General features: G+C 37.8%; 1 protein-coding gene across 3 annotated transcripts in view; it reads left to right on the top strand.

The window, feature by feature from the left end:
• gig (tuberin) overlaps positions 1-26,469 on the top strand; it is a 619,250-nt gene that overhangs the window by 459,345 nt on the left and 133,436 nt on the right. For all 3 annotated transcript variants that reach the window (XM_067150053.2, XM_067150054.2, XM_067150056.2), the window contains 2 exons: positions 5,934-6,093; positions 17,446-17,555. In XM_067150053.2, the coding sequence (XP_067006154.2) occupies positions 5,934-6,093; positions 17,446-17,555 (270 nt within the window). The remainder of the gene's footprint in view (positions 1-5,933; positions 6,094-17,445; positions 17,556-26,469) is intronic.

Raw genomic sequence — 26,469 nt, forward strand, 5'->3', positions numbered from 1 at the left:
CGAGAACTTTTGCTCTCCTTATGAATACAGAGTTGTAAGAGCTAAACGTTCAAGCAGCAAGTAGCTGCGGGGAATTAAGCATGTTAGATGTACCTGGATAAGCTACAGTGAGCAGGGAGGGTTCGAAACCTAATGGAGTCGTCTCTTTTAATTTTTATTTTGTACTCTTCTAGGCATCCTTTACGAAGACTTGGTTTTCTGAAGTCTCAGATATTCTTCTGAGGAAGTTATAATAAACAGACATAATAATTATCGCCACATAAGCACCGACTATGGACAAATTCATTGTGAATACCACCTGAAACATAATGCTGGACTCATTTAACCAAGTAATAGGTACATACTCTACTCGTAGGGAATGGTTGCAACTATCTGGGTTTAACAGAGACATGATTCTTTAGGACACTGTGGTGTTTGCGGCAAGGTAAATCTGTCTGCACATTCGAGTTCAGAACTTGTAACGTAAGATCAGTTTCGAAGCAATAGTGTAGATTATTCCATTAGTACAGAGATACAATAGCTACTGTATTCTTCGTCGCCTGGAGTGCCTACATGGTTCTAATCGCAGCCAGCATGTGATTTTCCTGATGGATTCAGAGTTTGAATCTATCAACGAGATTTTCAATTTTACTTTCATTAAGGCCACGGCCGCTTCCTTCCAACTCCTAGGCCTTTCCTATCCCATCGTCGCCATAAGACCTATCTGTGTCGGTGCGACGTAAAGCCCCTAGCAAAAAAAATAAAATTTACTTTTATACTCTTACGGCATTCGTAGTTAAGGTTTAACTTATTAAGGTTTAACTTCCTTAAGTCTCAAAAGTCACTTTTCACCTTTAGAAAGAAAGCATACATCAGAAAGGAATAAATACATGCGATTTTTATATGGCAAACGGCTACAACGAATGATGTGTACTGCATGAATTGTCAGCATTATGACAAACCCATTCAACCAAACAACTGCGCATGTTCGACTCGAAGAACGACTGGACTTCATACGTACGACACATGAAACAGCACATAGTAATCTTTACAGCAAGGTGCAAGTAGGTTCCACCACATACACTGCAGCAAGCAAGAATGACTCACCTCTACCATACTCAGATATGCATTAATGAAGGAGGTGGTCATTTTGAACATTTCCTTCATCAGTCGAATGGCCATAGACAAGCCCATTCCACCTCTTGTCAGTAATAGCTTATTTTACTGCAAATAGCTCTTTTAAGAGCTACTTAGAAATGAACATAACAGAGCACCTGAAACATGAGAATTGATCATGATTTAAATTTGTCTTCAACAACGCGACTCGCACGAACATTTAACAATGAAATAAAAAAATCATCCTATATCGGACTCGAACCTCTAACGAGCACCACTTTCCTTCCCTAACTTCGAGCACTCTTGGCTTTCATGAGCTGCCATGTGCCAGCGCAATATCAATAGTACTTCTAGTTATTCAGACATCATATTCTCTGTACATGAATTTTCTGTGATACAGTATTTTCACGATTCTTTACAATCATTCGGTATTTTATCATTAATACTGATTTTGTTGACATGAATAAACAAATGATAGAAAGCGTAGTAAGACCAGACATCGCTGTGCGTAGCCAAGGTCACTGTTTTTAGGTTAGGTTATAATCTGCGGGTTGCATAAAACTGAGTGAATAGAGGCAGCTGAACCACTCGTTATAGGCTGCTAAGGTATATATGTAGTAAAAAGCAAGTACCTGATGATTGGTGTAAACGTGTAATAAAACCAGTATTAAAGAAAGGTGACAGAAAGGTATTTGACAATTATCGGGAATTACACTGTTGTCACAAGTATCCAAAATATTGGAGAGAATAATAGAAAAGAGGATGAGAGGAGGGGTGGAAAGAAATTTAGAAGAAGAGCAGTATGGATTTTGACAGGGCAGGTCAACAATAGACCCTATATTTACCATGAGATTACTGATGGAAAAAAGTGGGAATGTGGAAAAGATCTGGTGATAGTATTCCTTGATCTAGAGAAGGTATGCAATAGTGTTAATAGAGAAAAGGCATGCGAAAGCCTAGAAAGAAAAGTATGTAGAAGGCAGTCAAGGGAACTAGTGAAAGCAGTGTATAAGAATTGTTCCAGTTGTGTCCAGACTCCAATGGACAGAACATACTGGTTTAGAAACCAAAGAGGAGTAAGACTGGGAAGTGTATTGTCTCTGCTTGTGTTTATATTGGTTATGGATGAAATTCTAAAGGAAACAAAGGCAAGATATGGAGGGGATATGAAAATGTTGTTTGCAGATGTCATAGTGATCTATCTGGGGGATTCAACAATACAGAAGTGCAAATCCAACTAGAGGCTTTAAATGACAATATTGAGAAATATGGTGTGAAAATCAGTATGGAGAAGAGCAAAACAGTGGTGATGACAAGAGGAGAAAGAGAAGGAAAAGGAATCGTTATTATCAGAGGGCAAAACTTTGAGCTTATTGAATACTTCAAATATTTGGGAAGTGAAATAATGCAAGATGTAAGGTTGGATGAGGAGATCAGCAGAAGAGTAGAAGCAGGAAATACGTTCTAGCAGAATGTAAGGAACCTGATGTAAAGAGATAATGTACAAGATGTACTGTACCACTATATTAAAATATGCATGAGAGGCTTGGTCTTTGACAGCAAGAAATTAGAGTAAAATTCAGGCCATTAAGATGGAGTTCCTGAGGAGTATGGTAGGGAAAACAAGGAGAGACAGAGTAAGAAATGTTTAGGTCAGGAAAGAGATAGGGGTAGAAAAACTGAGTAATAGAAAAATAAATTGAGATGGTTTGGACATGTTACAAGCATGCAGGAGGGAAGGATACCAAAACAAGTGTTGGAGACTAAAATAGAAGGATAGAGGGCAAGAGGGAGTCACAGAGCAAGATGGATGGACTCTGTCAAGAACAGTATAAGAAAAAGAAGACTGGACTGGAATACAACTACTGAAGAGGAGTGATGTAAGGAGAGGCAACTGTGGAGAAGTGCTATCAACACCGCGACTTGGCAGGAGCTGGACAAGGAGAAGTGAAAATGATGATGATGTTTTAGTTACTGATATTTAGTTGATGTGTTCTTTCAAATATTGATTTTTTTTTTTTTTTTAATTAATGATATATTTAAATGAAAAAGTTTGTGGTGAAATTCCCTTAATTGTACAATACATTATTTTGAAGTAATTTTGCAAAATGACCTGACATAATAGAACTAAACCGATTGAAAATTTGGTTTCATTGCATCAATCAGTTTATTTACTTTAGGCAATAATAAAAAATTGTTCATTCACAGGTTAGTATATTTGTTGATAATAGTGCGATGGCAAGAGGATTTTAACTGAGAGGACACAGTGAAATCACAAGAGTTTACCTGTGACCCAAGTAATTATTTATTGTGTTTTATATTAAATCAAGAAGATTATTGAATGGAATCACACCAGATTTTGCTTTTACATGTAGAAAACATGAAATGGTCATTTTACTGCATGAGGTGATAGTTGACAAAGTTATTTGGTAGTATGTGCTTATGAATTCAATGAACCTAAATTTAGGTATTTTTATCATGGTAAAAATATTATCAGGAAATGAACTTCAATGAAGGTCATTTATTTTGTGAGAAGGAACCAGTTGAGTACTGTGTTTTTGAAGTTCAGTAGCTGATTGTCTGGTTTTTTTCTACGTGCTAACAAGAGTGATTGTATGCATCATGTTTTGTTTTCTTTCATCGAAAGTGTTTCTTGCATCTACAAATTAGGCGAAGAGGTTAAGGTATATCTTACCGTGAATAGTACCATTTACAATTTATTCACAAAGGTATTTCACACACTTACTACCAGAAATGACTGTACACTACATGCAAACAAATATTGAAGGAAAGGCATAGCTGAGACAATGCTGTTAAACTGGAAAGAGAAAAACATAGAATGGAAGAAAATTGTATTGAAGCACACTTTCACTTTAGATGGTGAAATCACAGAAATCTTCCTCAAAAGGAGTAGAACTGATGAGAGGTATGTTGTGATTTTATTGAGGCAGAATGTGATGATAGATGATAATGATGATGATGATGATAAAGTTTGTTGGCCTTCTAAACAAAGCATCTCTCCATCTGTTGTTTCGAAGGGGACTGTACAGCCCAGTTCGTTTCTACATAGTCTCTTGGCACTTGCTCTTCGTGACCCATTTTTTCCTTCAAAATGTAGCCTACCATGATAGACTAATGAACTCCAAGATGAACAGTTGAGGGTTCAGGTCTCCCAGTGATCAATATTAATGTTGCGCATCCTCTTGTTAGCCTTGATCACATCCTTAAATCTCTTCTGACCTCCAACACAACATTTACCCACTTTTAACTCCGAGTTAAATACTGTTTGAGAATGAGGTTGTTGGACATGAGGACTATGTGATCTACCTACCGGAATTGTTGTCTTACAATCATAGCTCCTGTACTGGAGGTCTGTGCCTCTTCAAGTACACTTAACATTTGTGCATCTGTCTTGCCATGTTATTGGAAGCATTCTCCTCAAGCACTGCTGGTGACATTTTTCCAGTTTTTTAATGTATCACTTGTAGTAATTTGTCCAATTTTCAGATCCGTAGACTAACAAGGATCTTTGTTGCAACACTGATGTCATGCTTCTCAAAAACTCTAGATCTTAACCTGGCAAAAGATGTATCAGCACTGTTTATCCTATATTGGGCATCTGAATCAGTATCTAGAGTTGTTGATGGAGTACTGTTCAGGTAAGGGAAGGTGTTTAAATCTTGAAGCCTTATGCCATTAATGTTCAGACTGATCTCTCTTTGTCCTTTCCCTGGAGCTGGTTGGTCAAGGATCTGGGTCTTACTGGTATTAAGTTTAAGCCCAGTCTTCTTGTACCGGGCGAGTTGGCCGTGCGCGTAGAGGCGCGCGGCTGTGAGCTTGCATCCGGGAGATAGTAGGTTCGAATCCCACTATCGGCAGCCCTGAAGATGGTTTTCCGTGGTTTCCCATTTTCACACCAGGCAAATGCTGGGGCTGTAACTTAATTAAGGCCACAGCCGTTTCCTTCCAACTCCTAGGCCTTTCCTATCCCATCGTCGCCATAAGACCTATCTGTGTCGGTGCGACGACCTATCTGTGTCGGTGCGACGTAAAGCCCCTAGCAAAAAAAAATCTTCTTGTATGCAGTGGTAAAAGCATTTAAAATTACCATAAGTTCTTCCTTCGACTAAGCTACAACTGTATTATCTTCAGCATATTGTAGTTCAGCTAATGATGCAGAAAATGTTCAAGTTCTTGCTTTCAGTATGCTCAAATTGAAAAGTTTCTCACTCATATTCCAAGTTCTGCATTCCTGTAGGAAGATTATTATGGACAAGCTTCTTGACAGAAACAAAATACAGGGAAAACGTGGGAGCAATCCCACAAACTTGCTTAACACCATTATAGGCATGGAATTGCTCTCCAAACAGAGTCATTATTGATGACTGTTGCAGTCACATTAATGCAGAAAAAATCTCAAGATTGCAATGAATTTCAGTGGAAAACCATAGAAAACTACAAGCTTCACAGTTTACTGAATCAAATGCTTTAGTAAGATCAATAAAGGCATCATAAAGTGATGTTTTTTTGGTTTTTTTTCTCCTGCATTTCTTCTGAAGCATATGAGCTATGAATATGATAGCTGGTTTGAATGTAGTGTGAAAGTGGTTCCTTACACTGAGGATGCTTTATAACTTCAATATAATTTTCTTTTTTTATATGTTCTCTTTATTTATGATGTGTGTTTCTTACAAGATTAATCTTGCTAGCTGCTGTTTCTTACTGTTAACTTTTTTTTTCAGGTTACATTGAACATGTTAATACAACGCGAGGAAGCGACTCATATTTTGTGCATAATTTTTCTGTAAGTCCTTCATCAATCTTCTTATTTCAACCAGGTGTCTCCTCCATTAAGTGGAGCTGCAGGGCGAAGACCTTCCACTCAGCAAACTCCACTTCCAGTTATCCAGCCAGTGAGTAGTGCTCGGCCTCCTCAGTCACCATCTCTGGTATGCAACTCCACTGATATCAACAAGGCTAACCCACCATCACTCAGAGGTAATACTTCGTTTGTGTGTTGACCTCTCTAGCTTTTCATCATTTTCTCTTTCAAAATACTTGTGTCTCTTTTCCCTATCACATAATTGATTTACCATACATTCACATCTTCTAATATTATTAATTTTTGTTTGGATGGGGCCCTACTTTTTTTAATGTCTCAGTTGTGACTTCATATTGATTTTAGTATATGTGTGTGTGCATAAGAAAAGGGACCACTTCTCAGTCAACATTTTACGAAATAATTGTAAAAAACCACTCAAGGGAGTAAAATGTCATATTTTGTTTTTGATACCTGTGTATTGCTTAGACCGTCATCTACTCACTGCGTGAATTTAAAAACCCTCTGACAATAATCACTGCTAAAACATGAGGTTTATTTAATACTAAGGAAAGGGACCACTTTTCGCATCGTAAGTGAGACTCCACACACTTACTCGCTCGCACCTGTAGCTGCGTGAACATAAGCTGACCCTAGCTGGGCACTTTTAAAGGTAATAGGTTTCTTAAATACCCCGTCTGCTCCAAGCATTTCTGATACCAATGCAGTCTTTCAGTGTATTTCATAGTGTGGAGAAGTGTGGTGTTTTCCTTATTATTAGTATAGTTGTGAATTTAAGTTTATTAAAACGTTTTAAAATAGATTAAGTTCCAAAATAAGGAGTAATAATTCTCACTATATCAGGGCCTAATGATGTAGCAGATGTTATTATAAAAGCTTTAAAACAATATGCAGACAGTGACTTGCCGCTCGAACTATCGAATGTTCAGTGCACCCCTCGAGTTTGAAAGTGAAAATTCTGGTGAGAATAGTGTTTTGAGGAAAGTGAACCTTTTGAAATTTCCACAACAGACGAGTTGCAGGACTCTCTTGATGCAGATGTAAGTGTTCTACATGATGTTCCCAAAGTTCAAACATCCTCAGAATATACAGAGGAGGTTAAAGAATTTGTTAACCAGGGTTGTGGCTGTACAAAAAAATTGCACTGGTCTTTTTCCCCGAAAGCTTCATTCATTCTTTGAGAATAGAATGTCAGAAACTGGATTACAATTGTGGAGAACATGTCAATCACCACCACGTATTAATGATGGGTGTGATGAATTCATTAGTAAGAAACCAGCCAATGACGACAGCTACTAAGAGAAAAAATTATGACAGGAAAGAAACACAATTTTTGACTTCAGAGGGCAGGAGGTGTGTCAGTCATTCTTTCCATTTGTATTCGCTTGTGGCTCTAAGAGGCTAAAAAATTTAAAGGAACAATTCAAGAAAGAAGGGGTTTTGCTTAAAATTCACCAAAACTTATTAAAGGCTTCTCAGATAAAATCTATTCCTTTTGATGATCGTAAACATGCAGTCAACTTTATGAATAATTTCAGTGAACAAAATGCACTTGTCATGCCAGGCCAGATCCCTACGAAACAAAGAAGTGATCTCCTGCTTCTCCCAACCAACATGTCTAAGAAGTACATTCATACATTATACTCTGACAGTTGTAAATCATTAGGGAGAATTCCAATTCCTGTATCACTCTCGTACTTGGTACTCCATCTGGCGTACATTTTTGAGTAATATAGTAGTTAAAAAACCCAAGACTGATCTTTGTATGATTTGTAGAAGCAATCAAACTGTAATAGGGAAACTGTCAATTATGGATGAGGAGGAAAAAAAGAAATCTGATGGAGAAGGCTATACAACATCTTAATCACGTCCAAAACAACTGGTAACTCTTTTGTCTCTTGGGCCACATAGCTGTAACACATACAAAGGCACAATGCATTATAGTTTTGATTTTGCCCTACAGGTGCACTTACCATACGATCTGCAACAAGTTGGACCCATTTTCTTTCTTACAAGCTACAAAGTGGGTCTCTTTGGTGTAGCATGTGAACCACTTAACAAATTTGTTTTGTTCATTATTCCAGAAGCTTGTATTGCAGGTAAAGGAGTAAATACTGTCTTATCCCTTGTACATCACTTCTTGGAAAAATGTTCATTATGTGAGGAGCATGTAGAATTCCATGCTGATAACTGTGTTGAGCAAAATAAAAAACTAAATAAAAAAACATCTTAATGAAATACTTCACGTGGAGAGTTATGACAGGAAAGAACAGCAGTTGAAAATTTTCATTTTTGCCAGTGGGACACAGTAAATAACAACCTGTTTTGTATTTTGGTTGTTTCAAGAGAGAATTCCAGAAAAATGAAATTGAAGTTATTCAAGATGTAATTAATGTCGCCCATAAAAGTTGTCAGGTTTCTAGCTCTATTATTCCTGTCACTGTTGGCACAGAATCCGGAAATGTAACAATTCCTATTTATGACTGGCAAAACAAGTTCCGTGCTGGAATGAAAAACATTCCACAAATAATCCAGATACATCACTTTGTGTATATGAAAGAGCACCCTGGTGTAGTGTTGACAAAGAAGTCCCTACACCATCCTTCCAGAAGATCCACCACCTGACTTCAGTGACCTTCCGCATGTCATCAAACCTCAAGGACTTAGCATCGATAGACAGATGTTTCTCCTTGAAAAAATTAGACCCTTCGTATCAGAAGATAAGAAAGATATACTTTGCCCTGCTGTAATATCTTTCCCTGTTCCAGCAATGCCACCACTAACCACCTCAAATGAAAATCTTACAGAGCCGGCTTCTGTTTCTCCTCCTCTGCCAATAATTACACCATCATCATCTTCTTCAAAAGGTGTAATGCCTAGAAAAACAAGTAAGGCTCAGAAGAGAGAACCACCAACTCCAAGAAAATTCTCCCCAAAGACGAGGTCTCGACCCACCTGCAGCTACTGTGAAGAGTCAGGACATTGGGACCAGACGGTGAAAGGGCATATAATAGGCTCAAAACGCTGGCTTCATCATGAATAACTGATATTCCTGTCTTATGCTCGCTGTGTTTAATGATCATTAAGGTATGTGATAACTTTGTAAAGTACAGTAGTGTTGCAATTACCATAGTTGTCTTCAGAGACCTTCTGCAAATCATAAAACCTCAGAGACTTAGCATCGATAGATGGATCTCCACAAAAAAATTAGACCGTAAATAATATCTGTTAGTAATTTTCTTTTAAAAAATTCTATGTCACAATACCGGTAAACATGAAAATGTAAATGCCAGTGTAACTTCCAAATAGTTTAGTAGTTATTTGTGTCACAAAGAACCAAATTTTTAAACAGCTCTACTGAAAAGTTATGAAATCTTATGTTGTAAAATTACATGCTAATTTAATAATAATAATAATAATAATGTTATTTGTTTTACGTCCCACTAACTACTTTTTATGGTCTTCGGAGACGCCGAGGTGCCGGAATTTAGTCCCGCAGGAGTTCTTTTACTTGCCAGTAAATCTACCGACACGGGGCTGTCGTATTTGAGCACCTTCAAATACCACCGGACTGAGCCAGGATCGAACCTGCCAAGTTGGGGTTAGAAAGCCAACGCCTTAACCGTCTGAGCCACTCAGCCCGGCACATGCTAATTTAACCCTTTATAGGGCAAAACTATTTTTATGAAAAATATCATAGGACGCATAATGTATATGTTCACTGTTATCCTCCAATATAGTTTATATGTTTGAGATATATATACAGTTTGTAAAACACGGTTTATTCCTAAAAAAACTGAGGTCAAAAGATCGACCACAATCCATTTAGGGAAGTGGTTTGGACTTTCATGTTTTGTGGTTGATAAATAAACCATAAAAATAAAATAATTAATTTGAACGTTTATTGTAATTTCCATGTATATTTCTGATATAATTGGACAATATGTATTACTTGAAAATATAAAAAGAAGGAAAAAACCTTTTTACAATAACGTGAGCACTTTGTCAACACAAAATCAACTTGTGAATGTTGATGTCTTGATCGGATTCGAAGTCTGCACCAATTGATCTATCTCCACTCAAGCCTAGTACTTCGTTGTCTGTCGAATATGTTTGCTTTGCCGCAGGAAATGGACGACAATCCTCAGCATTAGAATCGCCCTCCAAATCTGACTCAGAAGCTTGTTCTTCTGTTATTGTATCTAAAATATTGAGTAGTGCTCCCGCATCCAAGCAATCAGGCCTCCTCGCCATGACTGTAGCCTACAAAAAATCAACAGTTTGATATAGTTTGATAACTGGGTGAACAATTATATAAACAGTTTTGTTATTTCAGGAGTACATGCTGCGGAGTGAAACAGCACGCAATGATAAAGAATTTTGTGTTCACAAGGAATCATGGTGGCCAATGGAACACTTGACACCACCATAAACAAAATGCTATAACAGGTCAGCGCAACACATATGGCGACTATATATTTGTTGACCTAACTGACAACATAGCGCAGATATTTATTTTGATAAGCACATGTTCCTATCTATCACTGTGAGTTTAGAATGAACATAAAAATTATGGCATGTATTCGAACAAAGTGAGGTTACGAATGCATGGCCTCTTTCTAGGATATATAACTAAAATGCTACAACATCTGTTGTGCTATTTCCACGTAAATACGGTAAAACATACGTTTCAGATTACCTTAGAACCACTATATACAGGAATAAATGAAATATTATTGAATAAATTTAACTTACCTCATGAGATGATCTACTTCCATGCACAGTGGGTGAGCTGAATGGATTGTGGTTCAGTTTTCAACCACAACGTGCATTGCGCTCTACAAAGTGCTGCTCTCTGTTTACCAGCGCTTGGAAACACATTGTGGCTGATTTTCCGACCACAGAACGTTCCAAGCCAGTAGCCTAACACCGTTAGGCTGATATTTATAATATAATGTAAGAGAAATTGAACCTTAAGTGGTGTGGTTGAAAATTCGACCACAAACCTATAAAGAGTTAAGGCCTTAATTCTTTTCAGGGGCATTCAGTTCAGTTACATGATATTAGTTACATATTATGGAACACGACAGTATGTTTATCTCATTACTCGACATGTGGTCCCTTTCCATATGCATGCACACACATATTATTATAAGACTGGATTTACCGAATTTGCGCGAATAATCCCCGCACATTTTTTAAAAGAATTCGAGGCACGAAATTGGGGTGTGGGTTTTATTTGCGTCAAGGTTGCCAACACTCTCCTGGCTCACCTAGTTTTCGATGCTGAGTGTACAATTATCCTTTGTGCAACCGTAGATGGAAGAAAACTGTCCCCATATGTCATATTTAAACAGAAAACAATTCAGACTTTTAATTCTAAACTCGCTTTACATTTTTTTAAATAGTGCCGTATTTTACAGAGTAATTTAAATTAAAAATTTCTCCACGTCATGATAGAACGCGTCTTCTGGAACTTGCAAGGGTAGCTTTCCGCACTTTCACTCACTTCGGTGTGTTTCACAGTTGAAAATAGAGTGAATCATAATTCTTTTGTATTCAGCCTTTTTAAGGAAAGCCACAATATCATGTAGCAGGCAGTACGTGGCAAAGCAGAATCCGCAAAAACTGGTGAGGGTTGGCATTTATGAAATACAAGATGGCTGTTAATTTGAAATCACATAATTGGAAGTCCGATTTCTGTATTACAAAGACTTCGAATTAATGAGGTTTTACTGTATCGCAAAACCAACATCAGATTTTGCCAGTGTGTCTATTTCAAGTGTTTACATTGCACGAAAAGAATTGTCCACCATCGGTCGTGTTACTGTCCAGTAAAAAGAGACCACGCGTGAGAAATGTTTTAGGCCCATATTCACCAACGTCAGTAACTTTTGCTGTTATCTTAGATTTTCAAAACTCGAATATGTCATTATTTCGGATAACGCTCACTTCCGTATTCACCACAGAATTTATTACCTCGGTTTACCAAAACTAAGTTTTTGTTTCAATCTCAGTTTGAACCGCATTTTTTCATACTGATGTACAGAAAACAAATGACTACGTGCTGCCGCCACTATCGAATTGTAAACAAGTTTTTGATTCCATTCGGGGTTTGCAAATAATTTGCATAAATTATGTTCGCTATTGAGCAGAAACGGAGAAAGAAGCCTAATATGACTTTCCAAGAGAGTGAATTGTTATTGAATTTGGTGGCAGAAAGCATTAACAAAGGGAATAAGAAAAACCAATTATAGCCTACACATTGTACGTCACTCAAAAAATAAGTCAGTATTTCTTCATTCTTCATTAAAAGTCACCCAGTCGTGTACCGTACAAGATATTAGCTATAATCGAGAATTCATTTTAGGCCTACCTATGTGTTGGGAATTCCAGGTTATGTTCGGAAGTTTTAGATAACCTAAAGTGTGTCTGAAAATCAGAGTCGTCGTAGTCCTGGAAATATGTCGCACGTTCTTTTATCCATCTAGGACGTTTATTAATAGCATAATCTTGATCATATTACTCGTTGCTGTGATTTTATCTTTCAATTAGATATTCCAGCCGCCTACGGGCGTTAGGCGTGGAGTGTGACGAACTTGTAAGTAATTTAAGAGAGGATTGTAGTGATGCAAGAGACAATGAATCTTCCCATCTACAGGGAATCGAGCCTATTGCAAGTTCAGATTAATGAAATACCTGTCACGTAAGTAGACCTACTTGCTCATTTTCATGGAAAAATATATTTCATAGCAGTGATATTTGCGCAAAGACCACGTGGACCTTGCGGAGTGATACGATATATTTGTTTATGCCTAAGTTACTCTTCTGATGAAAGGAATTTTAGTTCATTTCATTTATTTCAAAATGAGCCTTTCTAAAATGAGGGTGCGGGCATTATTCGACGGCGGGGATTATTTGGGTAAATATGGTAGTTTGTATTGAATGTCACAATTTGGGTATATCAATGAGTATGTGAGAGCTGACTGGCATATTCACTGACTTCTCACCATGTGGCTGCAGTTCAAAACCTGGCCGATACATATGGGATTTTTTAAACAGAAAGTCACATCCCAGTGGTTTGGATTCCATATAAAACTGCAGGTCCTGTGCCTATCATCACAATATGAACAGTCACATAAAACTACAACCTTGCTTTCTTTAAAATCTTTTTAGCTGGGTGGAAGTCACATTTGTGTGATATGTTCCATCATTCAGAGGCTGAGGTTCAAGTTGCTGTACTAATAGCTGGCTTGTTATATTTTTCTTCCTGGTAAATGACAAGATATAACAAAAGGAGAAAAATTAAATAAAAATTCTAGTGCTGGAGGATTACTTACAATCCTGAACCCAGTCGGTTACACTTGACAATAAAACTGCAAATTTAAAAGATGTTCATCATGTGTTTTTTGGTAAACATGTAGTATATATCGCTAAAAATGTTGCTAGCCCCTAACATGAATCAACAGTGTCATCAAATCTGTGGGTGAAGTTGTTAAAAATAGTGTATGGTATTCAAGTATGAAGTATGTAATTGACCCGTGCAGAAGTTCAGACATGATTTGTTCTCAAAATTACTGGTAGTGTTCAAGTATGGCTGTCAACCTTTTCTTTGTTCCTGTTTTAACATTCTTTTTTAAAGTTCTATATTTGATGGTGCTTTGTCAGAATAATCAATCATCCATTTTTATGCCTTCAAACCTCAAAAACAAATTTTTTATCCATATTTCTAAATAACTTTTTTTTTTTCTTTGAAAATAGATTCAAGTGACCTTACTGTAATTAACTAATACAAAATCCACAGCAGTCTTCAAGGTTCTATAAATGAACAAAGTGCTGGCACAATCTTCGCAACTAGTTCTGTGGCCTCAGTTCTATATCCCTAACTTTTAAATCATTTGCAGCTGAGATAATGAATGTAGAAGATTACAAAAGCTGGATAAATACAAAAAAGGGAAGAGATATTGGGTAAAGAAGAATACGGGTCATAGCCTACACCTCCTGCATCACGATTGAAGTTCTGTCAAAACTGCCCCTCAATGAGTGTTGATCCTTGCTCCCCTTGGAAGCAGAAATTGTAGAACTGGGATTTATGGTGAGAGAACCTGTCTAATTGAAGAGGGCAGTATATGAAACTGTGGAAATTTTCCTTGTCATTTTATTTATTTATTATTAATGCCTTTTTTACAATGGCGAAGTTAGGGCTCGAGGCCCTCTCTTCCATTTTGTGTTTTCATGTTTGACATTGACCCCTGTTTCTTTTGCTTCCTCTTCAATGCTCACCCATCATTGTGTTTGTCCTATTATGTGTTCCTTTTCATGGTCCTGTCTTTCGGTATATGAATTGATAACTTTTCATGTTGTCTCCCTGACCTTACCATGTTATATACACATACCTGCCAACTTCCCCGATTTAGGTGGGAGACTCCCGATTTTCGACAGTTTTTTCCGCCTCCCGATTATTCTATTATTTCTCCCGATTTTAGCTTGTTTTTTTGGTGGACTTACAACATTTGTTTTCAAATCCCATCATTTCACCTTTTTTACGCGAGTGTCCGGAAGTCCTTCGCTCATTGGCCGCTTTCAAACGAAATATCTACGTTTATTAATACGAGAAATGTGCGCGAATGTGCGATGTTTATTGAAACCTGTATATCGCGAAGCGTATATCGATCGTCAATCTCTCGTTCTCGCATGCTATTTTCGTGTTCGTTCACATCACTCTACTCGATTCTAGAGACTAGGCGCTAGATATGGAGTCTTTTTTAGTAATTTAGTGATAGAATGTCAATGATAACGACTACTGACTTTTCTAGATATTTTAGGAGCCTTTTGGAGACAATTCTGAATAATTTTCATTTATCTCAATATAACTTTTAAAAAAGATTGTCTGTACATTGCTCAGAATTTATAAAGAATGATATTTCTGTACCGGTCGTGACCACAGTAACAAGGAGAAATGCACGTTTTAATTTTCCGTAATGTCTGTCTGTATGTATATAAGTATGTGCGCGCATCACGACAAAACGGCTGAGGATAATTTAATGAAAATCGGTATATAACGTCAGGCAATAAGGAACTACAGTCCATGCTACAAATAATTTTATTCAGCCTTTTTGAAATGGTAGTTTAGGGGAAGGTGACAAAATTTATTTTTTAATTACCTATCTAATTGGTCATATCGAAAAGTACTACATAACAACAGTTATAAAGAGTACAATTTCTGATTGTTTGTCTTATTCAGTTTTACCATACCGACTATAATAATATTGTGAAGATGGTTATAAGAATGAGAAAAAAAAAGTCATGAACTGGGCGAGTTGGCCGTGCGCGTAGAGGCGCGCGGCTGTGAGCTTGCATCCGGGAGATAGTAGGTTCGAATCCCACTATCAGCAGCCCTGAAGATGGTTTTCCGTGGTTTCCCATTTTCACACCAGGCAAATGCTGGGGCTGTACCTTAATTAAGGCCACGGCCGCTTCCTTCCAACTCCTAGGCCTTTCCTATCCCATCGTCGCCATAAGACCTATCTGTGTCGGTGTGACGTAAAGCCCCTAGCAAAAAAAAAAAAAGTCATGAAGGAACGATTGCTTGAATAATAACACAAAAGGGAGTCATAAAAGAAAGGACGACTCACTTTACATCAGATGCTCTAATATCACAGAGTCGGAAGAAAACTAAATGTGAAGGCCTACAATATAGACAGCTCATAAAATTGATCAACAATAACATTACATTGACCATTGTGTGTTGTGACGTGCTTTGTGTATTCTGCTGCTATTTGTCTCCAGTAGATGAGATTACTGCTGCGTACCTAGTATAACAGCCTGCTTGAATATTGGCGGGAAGTAGCTGGGGAGTTAGATCTCTCTCTCTCATTTAGCATGCGATTCCTCTGGTTCATAAATTTTCGGATACTACTGGAACGTAATTCACTGGATCATCATAAAATTCCAGCTATTCAATCCCTACTCTGAGACAGTGATTGGAATGAGTAGTGTCCACAATTAAATGGAATAACCACGAACCTACTACGTTGGCGTAGCAGGTAGAGAGGTAATATTACAACGTGGCGCGTTCCAGGTCGGGGATAGGGGAGTCCTAACCGGCTTGCCGGCGGACTTGAGCGAAATAAAATAGCTCTCGTGGACCAAACACACCCCGCTGTGTGTGGGGTACGCAGGCGAAGAATGCACCCATGGTATCCCCTGCTTGTCGTAATAGGCAACTAAAAGGGGCAACCTAGGGATGTTTGAATGAGAACCATGAGACTACTTATAATTAGTACCACCACGCTGGGTCACTTTTACTTGCGCGTAGTACCACTATGTAAGGTACACAATATATATGTGATTAGTAGCAACAGCGTCTGAATCAGGGTGAGTTTTACAGTACCTGTGATTAGTACCACTCTATGAGCGACACCATGGGTCTGCCTTGCCTATGGTTAGTAGCCACTATGTGAGGAACAGCACGTTTTGAATTCTGGTCAGTGGATGATTTTGGACTTTTAAATTGTCAATACATTTCGTCGCATTTTGTACCATTAGGGCCCGATGACCTAGATGTTAGGTCCCTTTAAACAACAAGCATCATCATAAGTGGAATAATGACACAGGAGTATTAGTGGCTGTCTGCGGCCTGGTCATTCTAGCTCTGAAACTTTGAAGGTTAGATCGAAACTGTGGTGCTTTACTTTAAAAGTGAGAAAATGTGCTGTTTTTCATGTTATCAAATATTTCATAAGACAACATTACTTTTAATCGTGACATTCATACTGACATCATTGTAACGACCTATGTTGACTTCAGTTGGGAAAACTATAAGGACAGTCTTTCTCAAAATTCCATAGCAAAGCATGGGTACAACAGCTAGTTATTTGATACAAATAGCATTGTGCTTCGCATAATCGCGCGGGCGCTTGATGTAATATATTAATCTATGCATTTGCTAAGTAATGGCATTTTAGAGCATGATCGATACATACGTGTGGAGCATGAGTTCATACTATTTTCAGAAGGCTTATTAGAGACTGATAATCTCACTCACATACTTCCTGTGAGGGAATAGAGGTGTGTTATTTTCAGCCTTGTAGCCTCATATAGCAACAGTCGGTTTTGAGACTATAAGTGTTATATATGTATCATAGTATTGTATTGCGCAAGACATGTAGATTAAGCCGTTTTGACCAATTGTATCTCCCAATTTCTCCCGATTTTTCCTGATTTTCATATCAAAATCCCCTGATTTTTGGTTTTTAAAAGTTGGCAGGTATGCATACAGTAGTCGGTTGTACAGATTCTTGAACTGCATTCATCCAATGAAACAATTTTTTCTGTTGTGCATGTTGTAGAAGTAACTGTACAGCTAAAGTACAATCAAGTTTTGGATAACTTGTAGTCTCAGTATGAAATTTTTAACAAAAAATGTTTTCCATTTTCTGTAATAGTGTCATCTTTAGCAGGAAGTCTATGCTGTATGTTTCAAGGGGTTTGTATTATTTTTTCTTCAGAGTCTAAATTGCCTTCTGATGCTCGACAACCACTCACTGTGGACACAAAGATAGGTCCTCGACAGCAGACAACTCCTTTGGGAACTCCGACATCTGCTGTAAGTGACAAGGTAAGATTGTATATTCTATCAAGAACTGTCTCTCGATAATCTGAGGTAATTGGGGAGAAAGGTACCTCGGATTTGGTCTAACACGAACTACATGGAGCTACACTAGGAAAATCATTAAACATGAAAAAAAAAAAAAAAGTCGGCAATGATTGAAGCTAAGGTCCTGTATTGTCATTTTCTTAGAGTGTTATCGCATGGATTAAGGTTATTTTTAAAAAAAGCCCATAATTGACTTATGTTTCTGAATGTTGCATCATTTCTATGCAGCAATTTCATGCCATCGCTTGAAGAGCAGGGTGTTGGTGGAAGTTGCCTATGGTGGTTGTTCTACATAGTATACAGTAGTGCCACCTCCAACGCAGTGAGACCCCTGGTTTGGACATATTTGACGCCGTCTCTACTAAAACTTCTTCGCTATCTTATCTTGGTTCATTGAACATTTCTATGATTGATAACCCTTGTGGGTGTGGGACACAGACAAAGAATACACTCATGGTATCCTCTACCTGTGTAAGGGACAACCAAGGGATGATGGAATTAGAACCATGAGACTATTTGTGATTAGTACCATCAAGCGAAGAATACCATGAGTTGACTTTTCTTGCGATTAGTACCACTATGTTAGGAATACCATGGGTCTGTGGGTAGATCACTATGGGTTTACAGTACCCATGTATAGTGTCCGCCACTATGACGGAGGCTCCCTTCTGTCCAGGTATCTTTGCCCTAAGACCTATCTGTGTCCAGAAAGAAAAAAAACCTGTATGGTTGGAACACGCTGAGGAGATAAAAAGAGGCTATCATCATTGGGGTGTTTCAGCATCTGGTTGTGGACATCACGGGTTTGCGTTTCAAGGTACACCACGGGTCTGGGCGTTGCCTGTGATTAGTACCACGATATGAGCAGTGCCATGGGTCTGCGTTACGTGTGATTAGTACCCACTATGTGAGGAACACCATAAGATAGTGCGAGTCCCTGTGATAAGTACGACTATGTGAGGAGCACCATGGGTTTGCGTTGCCTGTGAGTGGCGCCATTAGGTGAGAAATACCATAGGTCTGCATTACCTCTGTGTAGTACATTACCTGTGAGTAGGACCCCAGTGTGAGGAACACCATGAATCTGCGTTACTTGTGATTAGCACCACTACATGAGAAATACCATGGTTCTACTTTGCTAGTGATAAGTACCATTGTGAGAGGCTGTTGACCTGGATTTTGGACCTCTTTAGACAACAAGCATCCTCGATTCAGGATTGTGCTTTGGAAGCATCCCCTTGGTCAGTATATACCATACTGGGAAGGTAGGGCATTGCGGTTCTGATCATACTCATTGTTCATTGTAGTCTTTTTGAATTCTAGTCGGTGGATTGATTTTGGAATTATTTTTAACTTTGAATATTGTGAGTTGGATCCGCTGATTATTTTAAATTCATATTCATCCATTCATTCTTCATCATCAAGTTTTGAATACTGGTCATTGGATGAATTTTAGAATTTTAAATTGTCATTACATTTCATCTCATATCTTACCATTAGGGGCCGATGATCTAGATGTTAGGCCCTTTTAAACAACAAGCATCATCATCATCATCATCATCATCATCATCGATTGATGAGTCTGTAAGTTCATACTGTTCATTACTCTTCATCCATTCCGTAACTTTGATTTCGCTAGCATCTTTACACCTGGGTATCTGTGACTAGTTTGGTCGTTGGAGTTATTGTCAGCAGACACAGCACTTCCTAAAATCTTCTTCCATGATTTTGTGAGTGTCTCTGGCTTCACTTAGTCCCATGATTCTGCGAACTAATACACTACGTCCCACATGGTTATCTGTTTGAGGAAGTTTGTGATGTTTTCCTCACATTCTCTTGCTTCCAGGAGTGAATGCAGCAGACAATGCTGATACTTTTTTTTTTTTTTTACAAAACACCCTGATCCATAGTTTGTTTCAAACTTGTTACATTAGGGGGCAAAAATAAAGCACAAATTCCATCACATACTAGTTCCTGTTCATTTGGATGTGGCCCTGCCTTGTCCAGCAATAAACTCTTTTAATAGGCAGACCCTTCTCTCAAAAAAAAAAAAAGTTTTAGTTTCAGGCATGACAACAAATGCTTGTGATTTCAGTAGAGAAGAGGCACAGTGCAATGACATGGTGGGAATAAGTAGGAATTGAAATGCTGTAGAAAACTCATTTTAAATTTGCAAAAAGGAAAATTCAAATAACGCTCAGATTTAACGGAGCTTCGGATTTCTGAGACTTGAATTTGCGAGACTCTACTGTAAATATGTTTTTAAAATATACAATGAAACCATGTTTCCCGCTTAACAAGTTTCCCGCTTAACACGTTGTAAATCCGATGTCCTGAGTCTCATCGTATTAAATCTACACACAAAAATACCTAGCTTATCGCGTCACAAATTTTTGCTATTATTGTTTAGTACAATCACATTTTTCCTAGCCCAGGAAATGTTATTTGTGATCCCTTGTGAATGGTACGCAATTTCCAACTCGGGTAAGAGCTCTCACAACAATTGCGTGATAACAGTAAAAAGCCTTGAATTCCTGATCTTCACAGGATGTTGCACCTTCAGGGAGCAAACCGTTAGCCTCAGGAATGCTCAGTTTTGCTTGCCGGTTAGCAGTGAGATTGCTGAATAACACAGTGAGCCTGTTTGTGCTTGTATTTTGCAATTTCATTCAGAAGTTAGAAATTTATTTTGTGTTGAGCAGTACAGTGAAAGGTAGCAAATATTTGTTGTGTGATAGCCTACATCTGGATTAGGAACATAATTGTGAGAAGTAGAGATGGGGAGATTCTGAACAAATGACTCAGAATGAATGAATGAATGAATGAATGAATGAATGAATGAATGAATCATGATTCAGTGTGTGAAATAAATCGGCTCGTTTGTGAATTGAAAGCTGAATCAAAACATGGCAGCCACTACTTATTCTTCCATTGATCCATTCTGATTCATATTACCATATTTGGTATACACCATTTTTGAATCAATGATAACTAGTTAAGAACGACTCTGTTATTCCTTATTTAACCTCATGAAAAGTTTGGTTCAAAAGTAAAATACTTGTAACCCAGCCTTACAGGAAAAACATATTCTTTTAACAACACAAAACTGGATGTGAAATATTAGGTTTAGTTTACTTCAAGGTTCCCGTTCTCTTTCCTGGGTTCCTGTGAACTTGTAAAATGTGAACATCAAAACGTTCCCCTCTCATTCTGAGCCCACATGATATGAAGAAATGATACAAGTGATTTTTAAAAAATCTCGTCATGAAGTGTGTATGCAAATGAAAGCATGATTTCTTTGTAGCATTTAGGCATATAATACGCATTAAGATACACTACTTCTTTTCATCATGAGAATGAAGGGAGTGAATAATCCAAGACATAAGTCCTCAAAGTGACACACTCCTGTGAACTTGAAATGTATGGTAGTTAGTTTCTATCACTGAACTGTAGGTAATACTGGAACGCTGACTTTATGGGAGCGAAATTCGGCTTCCGGCATGACTAGCTGTACGGCATGGGGGCATGACTGAGGTACACGTACATGGGACAAGACACAAGTATCTTAACAAATTTTAAACATTTGCATATTTCATGTTATTTACGGTGAAATATATATTTCAGAGGATTAATAGCAATTTGAAACTGAAAATGTCTAGGAATATTGGATAAAATGAAAATATATTCTAGGCGTGATTATTCTCAAACATTTTTTCTTTAAGAGATCAAAGACAGTAAATGTGTATACCTACACACACACACACACACACGCACGCACACACACACACAGAGCGCAACAGCCTTGCAGGGCCAGGACCTACCAAGCAACCGCTGCTCAGCCCTAAGGTCTGCAGATTAGGTGTCAGGAGGCGACGAATCCTCTTGGCCGTTATTTTTGGTTTTCTAGACCAATACCTACACTTGAAAGGCAACAGAAAAGATGCCATACAAACAAAACATATGCATAAAAAATTATAGCCTAGTGATTTTAGACGGGGAATGTCTGCGAATAATGGTCAATTGAAAATACACTGTAATCAGTTTTTGAACCATATTTATTATCAGGACAAAGGCAGCTTTTGAATGTGTGTGTGTATGCATACATACATACACAACTTCACATTGGAATATACACTTAATAAACAAAATACATACACTTTACAAAATAATCAATCACCATTGATCTGCATTTAGGGCACTCACCCAGGTGGCAGATTCCCTATTAGTTGTTTCACTAGTCTTTTCTGAAATGATTTAAAGTTGAAAATGTATCGAACATCTCCCTTGGTAGATTATTCCAGTCCCTAAATCCTCTTCCTATAAATGAATATTTGCACCAATTTGTCCTCTTAAATTCCAACTTTATCTTCATACTGTTATCCTTCCTACTTTTAAAAGCACCACTCAACGTTATTCATCTACTAACATCATTCCACATCATCTCTCCAGTGACACCTCAGAACATACCCCTTAGTCGAGCTGCTCTTCTCCTAAGTCTTCCCAGCCCAAAGTTTGCAACATTTTCATAACATTTGTCTGAAATCTCCCAGAACAAATCGTGCTGCTTTTCTTTGGAATTTTTCCAGTTCTCAGATCAAGTAATCTTGCTGAGGGTCCCATACATTGGAATCATACTCTAATTGTGGTCTTACCAGTCACTTATGTGCCCTCTCCTATCCTTAAATACCCTCACATTCAATATTCTTCTATGCAGTTTGAAATTTTTATCCAACTAAAGGCTTCAGAATGTTAGAAATAAATATGCATATCTGTTTACGAGGGTTGGAGTTGTATGTGTGAGCAGGGGTGAGTATGGTTCTCACTGAGGTAGAGATAGGCTTTAAAAATTCATGCTACCACATTAACTTGTTGTCAGTACCTCCATTTAATCATTTAAGTTTTACATCCTCCATACAATATCATGCATCCTGTTAACTTATCACTATAATACAGGTCGTGAACAAAATAAGGTGGCACCATTCAGCCCATGTTTAGCCTACACATGGCTAAAAATTATACGTTTGTTCAGTTTTGCTCTAACACTAGAAGAGTTGCCATGAGCTTTATATAAGGATTGGCATAACTCACTAGCCTAATGAATATATACATTTCTGCAAATTTCCTGAGGATTTGTAATTCATGCAGCTCTTTACAAAGGTATTTACCATTCACTGAATGTGAATTGAAAGGCAAGTTACCTCCGGTACTTAACTTCATTACCACTGACTGGACAATAATTTTGTCTAGATTGGTGGTATTCATGTGCTCTAACATAACTCTCAACCAAATTCCTTCTCTGTGCACTAAATTATTCTTACAACATCTGGATATGGTTCAATTAACTTACCTCTCGAAACATGCTGCACAAAACTGTAACAAGTTTTAAGGGGAACTGCATAAGAGTGATCGGGGAAACTCTCAGATTGTCTTTGTAACCCCCCTTCACAGAAGAGAGCACATAATATAAGGTACATATAAAACAAGTAATGATTTAGTAAACCAAAATAACAAACCTGAAAGAACAACGTCAGCCGATGATATACCAGGAAAACATTTTCATTTTCGACAACACATGGCTACGCAGGATAACCAACATGACAACTAGAGAAAGGATGTATGGGAAGCAGGCAGGGAAACCCTACAGGGGACGAGATCTTACGTGACGTTGTAGGGAAAGAAACGTGAGAGCATTATCCCTTTAGTCTAGTTTACTCACAATAAAGAATTTTAACAAGATCTAAAACACCAATAAAAAGGATAACATAATCAATTAAAAAAATTAAATCAAACCACGAGGTTCTTATCGGTGGTTCTGCAGAAAATCAAATACTAACACAACATTACAATCATTTTTAAGAAGGTGAGCATAACTTCGATAATGAAATTTACAAGGAAAATTTAATGGGGAATATGACATAATTACAATTATCTTACAAGGCAAATCCAAAGAGTTTTTTCAGGACAAGAAAACAACCGAAATTTAAATTTAGCAGAGGCCTATAGAGGTGCAGTCCTCTCCTAATACACATCAGTGAGGGACGCATAGCTCAGCAGGTGTACACTAAATTGACGCAGAATAACTGGAGGCAATCCGAATGGAAAAATTAAAATTTTTTACACAAAAGGTTAATGAAATGAATTGCCTCCAAAATAAAGGATATGCCTGGCTGACAAACTAAGGCATTACAAAATCAAAACGGTGAAAACCAGGGTCTAAGGTAAACTCCGCACAAATGAATTTACATTTTAATTTAACACTTGAGAAAAGAAAACATGCTTACCCCGGGATGGCTAGAACTGGTGAGCGGACCACCTAACAAGGTGCGTCCGATCGTTAAGACGTACAAAAACCAAAGACGCTGAACAGAGCCTTGCTCCTGCTAAGGAGCCAAAAGGCCAGAAATTGAGAAATACTCAAACAGCCAATCAGGGAAGCTACCTAAGTTTCGACCCGAAGTTTCACCAATACAATTTAGCGTTATTTTTGCCGGTAGCATTACAGCACCATATATGGTAATGTGGGAAATTTATTCTAGAGGTTTCGATTGCAAAACTCAGCGATTTTGTGATTGAAGCCTCCACGTGGCAACTACAGGGTGATACAAAAAAAATATCAATGTATTTTCTTTTAACACTCAATGATTAAGTAAATAATTGTCTCTTCTGTGAGTCCTGATAATTCTTTAAAATCACACAATTTCACCAGAAATAAAACACACAAAATTTTACATTATTTTTACAACAACAACAAAAAATTTAATCGAATTCTTCAAAAATGTCAGTTCCTTAGTTTCTTTTGACAAGTCAAGAATTAAATGATTCCACCGACTATCAATTCACCACCGGTGACAGTCTTATTACCATTGCTCTATTATAATGAGAGAAAGTGAGGGACTTCAAAAGCCTCATCACAATGTATCCTCCAATGTAACACAAAATGTTGTCCTGAAATTCAGACAATTGCATACAAAGCAAATCTGAATATTGTTCTTCTATTCCTGTGCCATGACTCATTACATACATTCAAAACTGTTCTTTTCTGCAAATGGAATTAAAAACAGAACCCCCTGGAACTGATTCAATATTCAAACAATTCCCAGCAGCAGTTACACTGTTTCTGAACAGCAACCTTCTTAATGCCCATTAGAACTGCGGAGTATTGGGATTATTATTCCACCCCCCACGGGCTCGAATGCGGGAAAAGAATAACTCAATATGGGCCTGTTTAAAACTTACCATTTTACTCAATACTGTTCTGCTTGAATGAACAATGGGTGTTCGTAACCCTTCTGAAATGGGTTCCTTGAATTAAACAAATCAAAAAGTCTGTTGATCATGTGTATAAATTCTTAAGTTGCTTTACTGTCTGCAAAGAAAGTATGGTCCTGTTTTCTTAAAAATGAAATTGCATCAGCAGCACTGGAACTTAATGTCTGCATAGCAAGTTGTACATTCTCCCCCCCCATGTAATGTGTGCACTTCTAAGATTGTTGGCAAAATGTAATCCCTCATTCTCCTGAATTTCATTTAATTTTGCAATGTACTCCCATTTTGTATCACCCTTGGAAGAGTATATAATCTTATCAGAGAGGGTATTCCTGCCCAGCTTTACCATATGGCATTGGTCAAAAATAACAAAAACAATACCCATTTTAATATGCTCAAAGCTACAACTATTCACTGTTGAATCTATTGTGCAACCAGGTTGTTTAATTGTTTGTACATTAGTAGAAGTTCCATCACAGGTTAGGCCCCACTCTTTAACACCTACTTCATGTAGCTTTGTAAGACACACATTGATCATCTGACACTGTATTTCTGCTGGTGTTTTGTTAATCAGAAAGTAACCCACAGGACACTTGAAGTTGTGTGTAAGTGACACTAACATTAATACAAGAGCTTCCGATGGCAGTTCATCCTCAGAACCTAAAATTTCACCACAGTCCACATAGCCAGAATATTTGCCTTCAGCCCGGTCCCATACAGTTTGTGTGCGTAGTGACATTGCATCTATCACAGGGTCACAGTCATGTAACCAAGGATTTTCTTCAATATTCTCTTTCAAATACAAAAATACGTCTTCTAAATAGCCTGGCTCACAGTTCAGTTTGGATGTCCATGCCCTTATTGTAGATGGGTGGGGCAAATGAAACAAGTCTTGGAACTTTGAACAAACAAACCTAAAATCCTTCAGTGAATAGAAATAAAGTGTTGGGGCAAACTGCTTCATGAGACTTGTGTAATGCCACTTGTGTTTTAATTGTGAAAGCATTCATAACAACTTCAAATCTTGATTCAAGCACAGAAATGACACTATTTGATGAATTTGCAGATTTCAGTTCTTTGAGGAGCAGCTTCATATTGCTGATCTTGTTCTTTCATCTATGATTTTCTTGCAGCAACTTAATTTTTTCTTCAGAGCTACCTTCTTTGGTGAATCTGGAGGTTTAGGTAACTTAGGAAGGGAATCGCATGCAACATGATTTTCTTCAGCACAGAGGTTGGATGCTGAGTTGGTGCGCTGCTTTTCAACCTGTAAAGTAAAATATGTTGTATCGAACACAATTTTTTCTATTTTTATGAAACATTCTCCTTCAATAGTATAGACCTAATTATCTGTCTGAAAATTTAATGATCGAAGAATGTGTACAATTTAACATGAGCATTTAAGCACCCTGTGGAATGAAACTTGTAGCATCAAACATGAACATATCTTTCACCATGTATTGGAGTTCAAGGGGATACTTACAGTCTATGATACTGCCAAATGATATGTCCCTTCAGATAAGATAGCAAAGCAAAGTCACCTCCGTACAGGCCATGAAGGCCCTTGGAGAGTGGAAGGTAAAGGCTTCCACCATCTTCAGATAAGATA

The sequence above is a fragment of the Anabrus simplex genome, chromosome 6 (assembly GCF_040414725.1).
Source record: "Anabrus simplex isolate iqAnaSimp1 chromosome 6, ASM4041472v1, whole genome shotgun sequence".
Lineage (NCBI taxonomy): Eukaryota > Metazoa > Arthropoda > Insecta > Orthoptera > Tettigoniidae > Anabrus > Anabrus simplex.